The sequence below is a fragment of the Nothoprocta perdicaria genome, unplaced genomic scaffold (assembly GCF_003342845.1).
Source record: "Nothoprocta perdicaria isolate Ctin4 unplaced genomic scaffold, notPer1 scaffold_130, whole genome shotgun sequence".
Lineage (NCBI taxonomy): Eukaryota > Metazoa > Chordata > Aves > Tinamiformes > Tinamidae > Nothoprocta > Nothoprocta perdicaria.
The window spans coordinates 1,961,328-1,973,330 of record NW_020454428.1 but is presented as its reverse complement, the minus strand read 5'-3'; the positions used below and the strand labels follow the sequence as shown (position 1 = coordinate 1,973,330).

The window sequence follows — 12,003 nt, the reverse complement described above, 5'->3', positions numbered from 1 at the left end:
CCTGCTAAGAGCCACCCAACATTTACCTCAGTCCAGTTGCTCAGATCACTCAAAGTTGTTCAGTTCCTTTCTTCCCTTGTGTTCAAAATGATCATCTCGTTGCAGCTTGTCGTCAGGTCTATTCCCTGCTTCTCCCCTCACATACATCTGTGACTAGTCACTATATATGACAAATAAAATTCCTAGTGCTTCAAGCTATCAATAGTCAAACTCTTACAGATGGAAATGTTTGAATGTTAAACTTTACCTCCCTCCTCCACCCACGATACATTCCAATGCTGGTTTTACACTCAGTTCAAGGGTGAAAGATGATTACAAATTTATAGAGATGAAGGTAAATTACACTAAACCTGCTGGTCAAAATTAACAGTTTGGATACTAAAACTCATCCATTTACGGTTGATGGTACTGAATGATAAACCTCAAGTACTCACAATGAACAACTGCAAAAAGACTTTTTTTCTGAAGATTCCCTCTATGTTGCTTAACCTGGCCTCAGCATCATCAAGATGTGTGATTTAGTCTAATTTCCACACCCGAGAACATTCAGTCGAGTAGATGCAGGCAACCCAGGCTGGAGATGATGGGGAAAGGACACATCTAAGTGAAGTCTTCAGAGGCAATTTCCCCTTTACTGCTCATTTAGAAAGCAGTGATAAGAAATGAACCTATAATGATATGAAATGAACCTTTACAATAAAGTCACGAGGTATTCTGCTGGGATTGGCTTAGTGYATTTGTAAAACTTTCCTTCCCCCTCTGCTCCATTCATTCTGATGAAAGCCTTGTACTTAGTGAAATGCTTCCTTGCAGTACTGGGCTTGTAAAGGTGGCTTGTTACGATTCTAAATGTTACTGCCAGACTTCTGTACTTTGAATTGTATCTCCTCTAGTGCTGTGAAAAATTAGGGCTGCAGCTGGTTCACTGTGATGAATATTCCCCAACACTAAGTGCGTTGTCAAAAATGCATCTCTGTGATAAAGCAACTTTCAAGCTCTACAGCTTTTATGGAGCCAGCCCTGCCAACTACCCCATAAACCTGAAGAACAGAGAAGGGCAATATCACCTRTATCAGATGAATGTGTTCTATACATCTGCCTGCCTTCTATATTAAAGCCTCCCTCCCGACCTCCAGCTCAAACAGCCTCTGGAGCATTACAGATAAAGTGAGCAATCATCTGATAAATAAGATGGAGGATGAAAATGTCCTTCCYAACTAAAAACCACGTCTATTTTACCATTCTGCTTACGCAAATGCACTGCAGCTCTTTGCCTCCTTATCGCTTACAGCATGTTCTGGAAGTTGGCATCCAAGTTCAGCTGCCAAAACATCTTACTCCCCGCTAATTAGAGATGCCAAGATTCCAAACAGATAAAATACATAAAGGAAATTGCTAACAACCAAAAACGAAGGCAGTGTCATCTTTAGGACTTTGCTCTGAAAAGRTACTGACTATTCTATGTGCTACCTTTGAAGAGAAATGGAGCTGCACAATGCAAAGCACTGCTGTTAAAATCTTTTCCCTCACTTACAAGTACAAATGAAAAACATTTTAAGATTGAACTCACTGATTACCAAGGAAGGGTTGATACCAGTCAGAGGGCAAGGTAAGGTTAGCTTAAATAAAGAGCAGATAGGTTATATAGGTTAGCCTATATAAAAAGCAGACCTCTAGATATATAGATGCACCATCCACCGTGTGCTTTCCACATGGTCTGTGTCCTTTATAGGACACGAGGRAACAGTAGCAACACGACTGCTGGAGAGAGAAGCAATGAAGAAAGCAAATACAGATAAATGTGAATGGCAGCAGGAAGGCACAAGGATTGAAAAAAAGGTTAAATTTACAGTGACAGGAAAAAGAAATACAAGCAAAATGATAGGAAGAGAGAGAGAGATGGCTGAAGAATCCCCAAATGTTAAGTCTTCTCCACTACTTTTTCCCCTCTCTTTCAGAAGATTGGGGGTGGAAGAATGGAAGAAGAGGCTTGATCTAAGTGACCAAATTTATTTAAAGGGCTTTTTCTTTTATCCCAGTAGTTAAGATATTTTTTTAAACATAAAAAATTCAGACCAACAAAATTCCTGCAGTAAACCAAGTAAACCTAAGAACAAAAAATGGTAATGCTCTTGGTTTGGTTTTATTTTCACTGAACCAAMGGAAGAACTAAACTCTAGTACAGAAAGAAAGAGGGGAGGGGGAATCTCCTGGACTCGCTGGAATTTCCTAATGGATTTGCTGTACAGCTTGATTAAATTTAGCAGTCATTTCTTTTTTCACTTCTGATTTCACATGCTGTGAAAGAACCGCCAGTCTCAGAAGGGASACTATTTATCCTTCCAAGGAGCATGAGCACAAGCTGCCCACGTTGGCTGCTGAAAGCCCGGCTGSAAGAAGGCAGGCAGCCTAACTGGCAAGCCTTCCAGTTAGGCTGCACCCCTCACCAGATCTTCATCCAACAAAACAAGAATCCCAAGGAGCCACCGATAACACAGGGCCAACAACCAACCGACCAGCCTGCGGGGAGCGACCAGAGGACTCGGCGGAGGCGCCCACTCCTTGCAGTGCACACACCACGCACGCAGGAACAGGGTTCATTGGTGACACCCCTATGTTCCTCTCCACAGATGTCCATTTTTGTTTCCAGTTCATTGGAAGGCAAAAGTGACAAACGGCCACACAAGGAGTGCGCAAGAGATGAGTGGTCCAGCTGGGCTGCTGCTCCCCACCAGAAAGTGGCTGGTTCTACCTTGTAAGACCAAGGTCAACTCCTTAGTTGGGGCTTTTGGGCAGCCTTCAAGAAGCTTTGCTAAGACAAGAAGCATTAAACGCAAGAGGCTCCTTGTGGGCTTCCCAGAGACTTCTTCTGACAAAGTGGGCAGCTTGCAGCAAATCCCTGCTGTGGTTCACATCTAATATATCTGTTGTGACTTTCCAAACAGGCACCTTGGTTGACAGCCATCAAGTGTGAGTACAGCACATCATCTCATTAAAAACATATACTGGGATCTTAAAAACCGTGCTCAAAAGGAAGTATGTAGTATGTGTCATATGTCCAAATCTTATCCATACTTCTCTGATGAGGTGTGACAGTTCAACTGTCACATAGTTTGCTTGGGGAGCTTCTAGAGAGGGCCCTGCATAGAGCGACAAACATGATTAAAGGACTGGAGCATCTGTCTTATAAGAACTGAGTGAGCTGGGCCTGTTTAGCCTGGAGAAGAAAAGCCCRAGAGGGGATGTGATCAGTATGTCCAAGTACCGGAGGGGAGAATGTAGGGAGGAAGGGGTCAAACTCTTCTCAGTGGTGGCCAGTGAYAGGACRAGGGGCAATGGGTACAAGTTGAAACACAGGCAGTTCYATCTCCATGTGAGGAGGAACTTCCTCACTGTGAGGGTGACAGAGCCCTGGCACAGGCTGCCCAGGGAGGCTGTGGAGTCTCCTTCTCTGGAGGTCTTCCAAACCYGCCTGGATGCYGCCCTGTGCCACATGCTCTRSGTGTCCCTGCAGGAGCAGGGGGGTTGGTCTAGATGATACCTAGAGGCCCCTTCCAACCTTAACCATTCTGTGATAACACTCTTTTCAWGATCACGGCCAAGGTCACCCCTTGTAACAGGATGTTTCTTGCAATAAGATGACTTGATTGCTAGGAAGTGGGTCAGAGTAGAGTCCTTCTGATCTTCCTCCCAAGTATAAATACTGTTGCTTACTGGCACAACCAGCCTGCGTCACGTCTTCACATGCACCCTGCATACGGAAGGCAGTATCATTGTATTATCAATGCGACAAGTCAGGATCTCATCCCTCCAAGTTGTACTATGTAATTCGCATGAAGTCTATGTGACTTGACTGTTCCTGCCATCAGCAACAYCTCTCCCTTTAGGTACCAGCTTCATAGTATTACACAAGCCAGAAATAAAAGTCTCAGATTTGAAGTGCTGGCTCAATAACTGCAGCTCTGCTTGCAAGATACACTAGAGAGGGTGGAGAGGGTGAGCTTTGTTTCTGTGCTGAACCCTACTACAGAATTTGGGCACAAAAATGCATCCATATGGCTCAGCTTGAAGGGCAGAAGCCAAAACAAATCTGTAAAAACTGGTAGTCTAACAAAGCTGCTTCAATCTTATAAGAGTCAAAATACAAGACAACTCCTTATTTATACAGCTGTCCAGCCTTCACAGAGGCAGTGTAAATTTTGCAGCGAGTCTGACAAAGGAAATAATAATTCATAAAATTCAAATGTACAACACAAAAGACTAATAGCTATTTTTCATTCAACCTTTTGTTGTTGAACATTAAATATATGGTAGATAAATGAAGCTTTTTTTTTTTTTTTTTAGGCACTTCTGGGCAGAGGAACTCTGGGACTGTTGTAGCAGACATCAGAGAGTCCTCAGTGGTGGGTGGCTTTCCTTTGCCCTTTACAGGCCAAGCCAGCCCCGAAGCATCCTGAATTCTATACAAGTAAATCCAATTACTTTTATTCCCTTGCTAACTAGGGCTATTTCTACCAGCAAGGCAGCAGAAGGTTAGTTTCTCAGCCATTCTCTCTAAGCAGTTTTGATGACCATCATCTTCTCTTCACTCTAATTGCCATTTAAGCATGGTGTCTCTGCAGGACTCACAAAGGTCATTAGCTGTTACAAATTCTGTTGTCCACACCAGTAAAGAAAAAACAGAAAATAAAAACCTCAGGTACCTGAAATTACACGCACAAGACATCAAAGGGCTTTTGTAGGCCAAAAGTTCAGCATCTTTCTCACTGCAGAATTTTTTATATGCCTCTAATCCGCATGACGCAGCTACCTTCAACRTAGCTTTGCTTTCCTTTCCTTTCCTCTCCTTGTTCCATATCTACATGCCAGCCATTCCTCAATATCACAAATCCTGCATTTTTGATGCATAAAACTTTCTTCTTTAAAATTTTACTCTTTATCCTTACTGCCTAAATTAAGTTTCAGTGGGGATTACAAAGATCGCTGCCCATGTGATACCTTCCTTGCTCTTTTTGAGGTCCCCTTTCCACATCCCTCCAGGGAGCCTCGCCAGGAAGAGCTCGCACAGGCACGGAGAGGGAGGCAAGCTGGAGCACCACAGCAGCAATCCTGCCTCCACCGCTGCCCTTGCTCTCACTTCAGGAACACATGGGCCAGCTCTCTACTTCACGATACAAGTACCATGCCTTGCTGTGGTTCTGCAAGTATTCACATGAATTTTTAAGCTTACTACTTATTCCAAATCTTCCTGGACACAATTTGAAAATTTTAAAAATAAATGTTGTCCTAACATGCAACCTTCTATTCTGCTCTGTTTGTCTGAGTGGACAGAGCAGTGATTTTTTATATATATATATATATATATATTTATATATATATATATGTGTGTGTGTGTGTGTGTGTGTGTGTGTGTGTGTGTGTATATATGTTCTCTAATGCTTTAGTTGTAAGTCACAACTCTCCCAAAAATATGAGAAGACAAGGCAGATGGCATGTTAGGAAGTACATGAAATGTTAAACAAAACAGGCAGGAGGTCATCACATTCATGTGCATCATGGTCCATAAGGAAACCTAGAAGTCAAGAGGCAATCACTCCATCTTCCTTGAAAAATACTCAAACAAAACTCAGAAAAGAAAAAAAGAAAAAAAAAAAATCACACACACTTCTTCTATGTCTGTAAATAAATATGTTGATGTTATGACATCGGAGTATATTGATTAAAAAAAGAAAGAATGARAAGTGAAAATACACTCTACAGACTATGAGCTATTTTTAAACTTACCTGAGGCTTTCCCAAAATTCAATCTTTGCCCTGTACCCATATTGTACATGCACAGAGACAGACACGGCAAGTCAGTACACTTCTACAGAGGTTTTAGGACAAAGGAAGAGTGAAGGCCTCGTCTAAGGAGGCCTCAAGCGCTCTGCAAAACCCCATCTAGAGCGTGAGGAGGTCCCCGCTACCAGGCTGGGTTAGAGAGAGCAAAGGAGCGGCTGAGGCGGAGGAGGGAGGAGGAGGCCGCGGGAAGGCACCGCGGGAAGGGGTTAGTGGCAGCAGAGGCCGCGGCGCGAGGGCTGCACTTACTGACGCTGCCGCAGACGGCCATGCAGTACTGCTCCGAGTCAAAGTTGTTCCGGTTGCCGCCGCAGCCGCCGTAAAAGAAGGGCGCGCACTTGCCTTCGCTCGCGTCAAAGTACCAGCGGGAGATCATGGCGCGGCACGGGCCCGTCTCGGCCTGCTCCGAGCACACCTCTGCGTGCGGGAGAGCGGGAAGCGCGCTGAGCGCCGCGCGAGAGCCCCGTCCCGCGCACCAGGCAGCGCCCAGGGCTCCGCCGAGACCTCCCGCGCTCGCCCTGCCCACGCTGGCAGCGRCTCTGCCCGCGGACACGGAGCGATTTTGCCCCAGAACCATCACGCTGAAATGAGAGCCAGCACGGGGGCAGCCACGCCAGGATGAAGTCTCTCCACCCCTAAGCCACAGCAGCAGCGACGTTTTTATATCAGTGTCGCTGAGGCCACATTGGCACCGTGGCTGCACTACTGGCAGGGCACGTGGACRATAACATGATGGTTACTGCTGCCCAAGAGGACCATTAAGTTAAAATCTTTATCTTGAGTCTTTATGGACTATATCTGACAGCAGAAGATGTCCTTTTTCCTGGTTATATACATCCCCATGCCCACCCAAACTGAGATTCCCTTACTTATTAAAAAAGACCATTTACAACTTGCATGGGAAAACAAACTCTTATACCTATTTATGTATAGCCACTGCACGGTTTATAATCCACGGTCTGAGGTATAGAGATACACACACATGTGTATGTAAATATCTATCTATACATCTATCTCAAACTAGTGCCATAGATTTTTCTCATCCCCAGCGATTATGTATGGGGGAGAGAAGGAGAAAAAAAAAATCTGTCTAGATCTGTTTTCACTGGGAGCTGTCACAGTCTTTGCCCATATCCTGCAACTCATGAAAACCTGAGGGGAAAAAACAAACTGCACACATTAAGTGAAGAGAAAGTGAATTCTGCCTGCAATTTGGAATTCAGCCAATTATACATGTAAATATATAACCCTTTACAAATAATGTTCCAAACAGAAAAAAAAAAAAAAGAAAAAGAAAAACAAATTTTACCTGCCCCACACGCTATGTGCCATTTGCAAAGCTAGGTAATGCTAGGTACTAATATATTCTTTGTTTGCTTTCATCCCCCAGACAGCATCTGCAACAAACCGGTATGTTCACCAGAGGCTTCTAAATTTACAGCACAAATTTCAGCTTTGTGGGAGGCAGACTCCTAAGGGTCGAAAGGTATAAAGAAGTGCCAGTGCATTAGCATTGAAAATCCCCTGCACACTCATCATCTCCAAGGTTCTGGCTAGGAAAAAAATGAGCTTTTCTGAGACTGTCTTGATAAATAATAGATAACTTCACTCTCCCTGGGAGCACTGCTCTTTACTAAATACATATTGCATTAGCTTGTCATCATTATTCAACATGCACCCATATTTGCTTAAACCTGTAAAACAATAAATACAATTTTATACATGTATTTATCAGGCTCACAGGTAGCATGTGTAAGTGTTAAAAATCAGTTTTGGTCTGAGAGAAACAGAACCATGTATTCAGTCATCAAGGGTGTACTCCAAATGTTTCAGTTCTGCATCTACCTGCTTGTTACTTTAAGAAACAGAACAAGAGTATTTAATCGTACAAAACATCAAATACAATTAATTGTATATTACTCCATAATTAATCACATACCACATTCGGTAGCCCGACTCTTCTGATTTATTTTAAAATAAAATCCAGCCTTGCCAGGCAATTACGGAGTCCTGGGCTTCACACAGAGCCGATTCTGCCCAGCTCTGGAGGGGCTGCCTCCCAATTACAGCTGAACCAGGACTGACTGACGGCAGTAAAGAGAAAGGTAGAGAGGGGAGTTTCTGCCAACAAGAAACATCATTTCAACACAGAAAGGTTTCAACAACTCAGTCTTTCTTTTAAAAYTAGTTAATGCTGACCTCTTCAATCTACGCAGGAAGCGTCTTCTGGGTTTCCCTTGAAATTCCAGTTTTCCTATTAAGCCTGGTWTATTACTGCTTGCAGTGTGATTTTTACGGCATGAGAAAGGCTCACAGATTCAGTCAGCTTTTCTGCCTGTGCAAGTAATATGCAAAAATGATGGCAACTGCCCGTTGAATAACTGATGTCAGCGTGGCAAGGAATCAGCCTTTTGGGAGCCAAACTCACTCCCACACCTCAGGGAGCGCGTGGGGACGCGCTCGGGAGCGCGGAGCTCAGTGGCAAGAGCGGCTCGGGGCCGGCCACGGGATCCGCACGCTGCRGCCGCGGCCCTGCCCGGTCCCCGCCAGGAGCCGGGGTGGCTGCAGGGCCCGTCCTTCCCACGCAGCCCACCTCATTGCTCCAGACGAGGAAAACTGTCTCGGGGCCAACAGAAACGGGCACCTTCCTGTGCCTAATTACTGCATGGGTCCTGGTGGCCCAAGCCTGGGAGCATGTGGTGGCCACCACTCTGCAATGTCACCACTGCTGGTCACCACCTCTGCCGCCCTGTCAGGCTCCCTCACAGCACCCAACCTCAGTGTCCAGATCACAAAGCTACAACGTTTAAACCTCAGTGGAACTGCCTGAGGGGAGAGGTTGGTAACAGACCTGCTGAGGTGGCAACTTCTCCAGGTTTCCCTGGGCCACACAAATACTAACGCCTTCCACGGCTACTGAGTGCAGCAAGCTATGCCTGAGACGCGGGGGCTATGGTATTTCAAAAAAAATAGCTGCAGGCAGCACACATGGCTAAATGTTTGAGAAATTAAAAGCTCTCTTTGTTATTAAACTAGTTGCCGAATAAAAGATAACTTATATTTTTTGCCACTATGTAGTTAATTTTTCCCTGTTCTAAAGTCTGTACCAAGCAGAGGAGTAAGAGGGACTTTTGCTYTGCATCAGCAACTTGCTTGCTCTCCCCCACCAAAGATGAGCATTTGGGCTCCACGGAATTAGGTACAAGTAAAAAGGATGAGACTTTGCCACAGTTCTTGTTCCTAACTGGTCTAAAATCAAACCTTCCAGATATTTCTGGCTTTCAAACAATCCTTGAAGAAGTAAATTAAATAAAATAGTAAAATTTTCTCTGTGCCCTAAACGAAAAATTATATTTGCTAATATCTTCTCCTCTCTAAAACCTTGGTTTTGACAAAGTATTTTTGAGTTAATTAAGAAGGTATAAATCACATTTCCTCATTACAAACTTCTTCTGACCTCTTGCCTTGGCACAAGGAAGTGAGTAGATCACTCCTGGAGGGACATTCCCGTGGCTCATGTTTTGATTTGCCTTTTAATTAGTATTTAAARTTACAGACTAAAAATAAATTAGTCACCCTAAACACAGGGAATGATGGTGTTATTTTTCCTCTGAAAAGTACAGACTTTAGCATCTAGGAAATAGCCATAACTAGCCACTTGTTGGGGGAGTTGGATAAAACCTATATGCAAACATTTTGATGTTAGCTTTGATGAACAGTTTTTACATGGGGAAATGTAAAAATACAGTTCTGAATCACATTTTAAAACTTTCCATTACAATGTAAATTGTTTCCTTCTGTTCCTTGGAGAAAACTCATTTTAAATCAAAACAAAATTATAATTGTTTTATTTCAAAATCTGCATTTCATGCATTTTTTCACCACTTGCATAGGGCTAACGTTGCCTCTGTGAATACCAACATTTTCAATTGAGGAATCTGAAATAAATTTAAATTTCTAATGGGAAAAAATATATTTTTTGATAACATACTTCTGCCATGCCATGCAAGCACTAATATTTTCTTTGAGATTGGAGCTTTTTTATATGACCATGAGAACTAAGTTAATTTGAAGGCTGTTCCAAGCCTCAAGCCAGAAATTAAATGTGAAGAGGTAACAGAAGAACCCAAGGACCAGCAGGARGCGGTAGACAACCAACTCAAGATTCCTCCTGGGAGCTGGTACCTTTATTTAGTTTACATCTCTGAAAAAACCACTTCACCTCAAYGTTACAGAAGGAAGAGGCCAGCAGGTTGTCTTCCAAGCACTCTGTAATGCAGCCACGGTATTGSAGGCTATAACGTATCTCTACCTGTCAAGCCTTCAACTTTGCAGTCTCCTCCAACTGAGAAGCCCACAGTTATTGCCAAACCTTGGAAACATTCCTCAACAGCAGCCCAGCAATGTAGCCATGGCCCTTTTTCCAGCAAAGCTGAACAACATCCCTGAGGTCACCCGCACAAATGGCACTGGGTAAAGCCACACAGAGGTTTCACRCCTATCCCCTTCAACATAGCCGTTTCACATCTGTCCCTTCACTCCCTCTCTTCCAAGCATGTCACTTCAAAACAAGTATGGAAAACATATTTAATATAAAGCATGTGGACACAGCGTGATCCAATTCACTACCCTGTTCAAGCTCACAGCAGACAGAAGCTGATTTCTATCACCCTTGTGCAGGGCCCAGGCAAGCAGGGCACTCAGCTGCTGCAGGAACTGGGGCCACAATTTCCTGTCTCTTCATTCACACCTCACTGCAGAGCACAGTAATTGAGAGGACAGAGGCACCAACCTCTCAAGCACCCGGCCCTTGGTACAYAATGCTGCAAGTAGTGGGGTAGTTTGAGCTTCTGAGCTTTTAGGAACTACCCGCTGCCTACTAACTACACAGGGACCTCTACCATCCTCCATTTTTCAGCTTGGTGTTGACCAACTAGGGTTGCTTAGGACAAATTAAAGAGTACACGTACTTTTTTTTATTCTTACACTATTGTTCAAAAAAAAAAAAAAAAAGCAGGATACTGTTTTTCTCAATAAATCAATGACCGAAACATGGAAATTTTTCATTCTGAATATATGGTGAGAAGAAGTAGCCAGGTTTTAATTTGAGTATTCAAAGACAAAAGCTAATTTTAAGAAGTTTGGAACTCGGCAGAGACAGCTGTGGTGCCGGCACATGGTCTGAGATTAAAGTCGGTGCCTTGGCTACGCTATTGCTGAATACTTTCTATACAGAAACTTAAAAGAAAAAAGCTTCTAAATGACAGACTAAAGAACATCTAAAACAGTTAAATAGCTTAAAATTGTAATTTCTACTCTAAACTATTAAGATTGAACTTCTCTAATGTTTTTTTCTTAATCTACTGGAGAGCGGATATTTGGAAAACAAAGTAAAAAAATAAAATCTGACAGCACACTTGGCTAGTGTCTATGCGTAAAACCACACTCCCTATTTACTTGTGCAAAAAGCCTAGATGAAAAGCAGTTATCACTGGTGGAGATAAACAGACCTCCCAGCTTTATTTTAGGGACAGGTCCATAAAATATCATGGATTTGTGTGTTTTGCCAGAGGTTGCTTTCGTGTACCACCGTGATTACACTGGCAAAGCGAGGCACACTGAATGCGCCGATGAGGCGGGAAGTGCCTTTCAGGAGTGCAAATCCAGGGACTGTGTCCAGGCAAGGTGGCACATGATTGCACAAACTGCACACAACAAAGCAAAACACCCAGTTAATGGCTGCTTCTATACAATAAAATGTCCATTTTCTTAGGGGAACAGGTTACCAGKAGATTTCTTCTGACAGGATATATTTCAAATTAAACCATTCTCCACTCTCCAATCTTCAGTAAAACGAAAGATTTACTGTATTTTTCAGTATRTCTGCCCTTGTCCTAAAATATAAATAATACATTCCTTTCTTATCAAGCAATATTACTAAATATCAAAAAAAAATTCTAATTGCAATATATTTTGAAGTATTATGGGGCAATAGATGTGTTTAAAATTATACYGTCCAATTAAATGCCATCAGTTATTTTAATCCAAAACAACTACTTTATTTTTATTAGCTCTTGTTCATGCTAGATTATAATTTTAAATGAAAGTTGTTACTATAATGGACACTATTCTTTTGGAATTGTGCAGATTTTCTTAATACGCAAT

The 12,003-nt window shown here is 42.9% G+C and overlaps 1 protein-coding gene across 2 annotated transcripts in view; it reads right to left on the bottom strand.

Moving 5' to 3' along the window:
• APP (amyloid beta precursor protein) overlaps positions 1–12,003 on the bottom strand; it is a 147,165-nt gene that overhangs the window by 68,395 nt on the left and 66,767 nt on the right. Inside the window, exon 6 of one of the 2 annotated variants that reach the window (XM_026033656.1) lies at positions 6,088–6,255. The exons of the other annotated variant lie outside the window; for it this stretch is intronic. Coding sequence (XP_025889441.1) covers positions 6,088–6,255 — 168 coding nt within the window. The remainder of the gene's footprint in view (positions 1–6,087; positions 6,256–12,003) is intronic. 2 annotated transcript variants of the gene reach the window in all.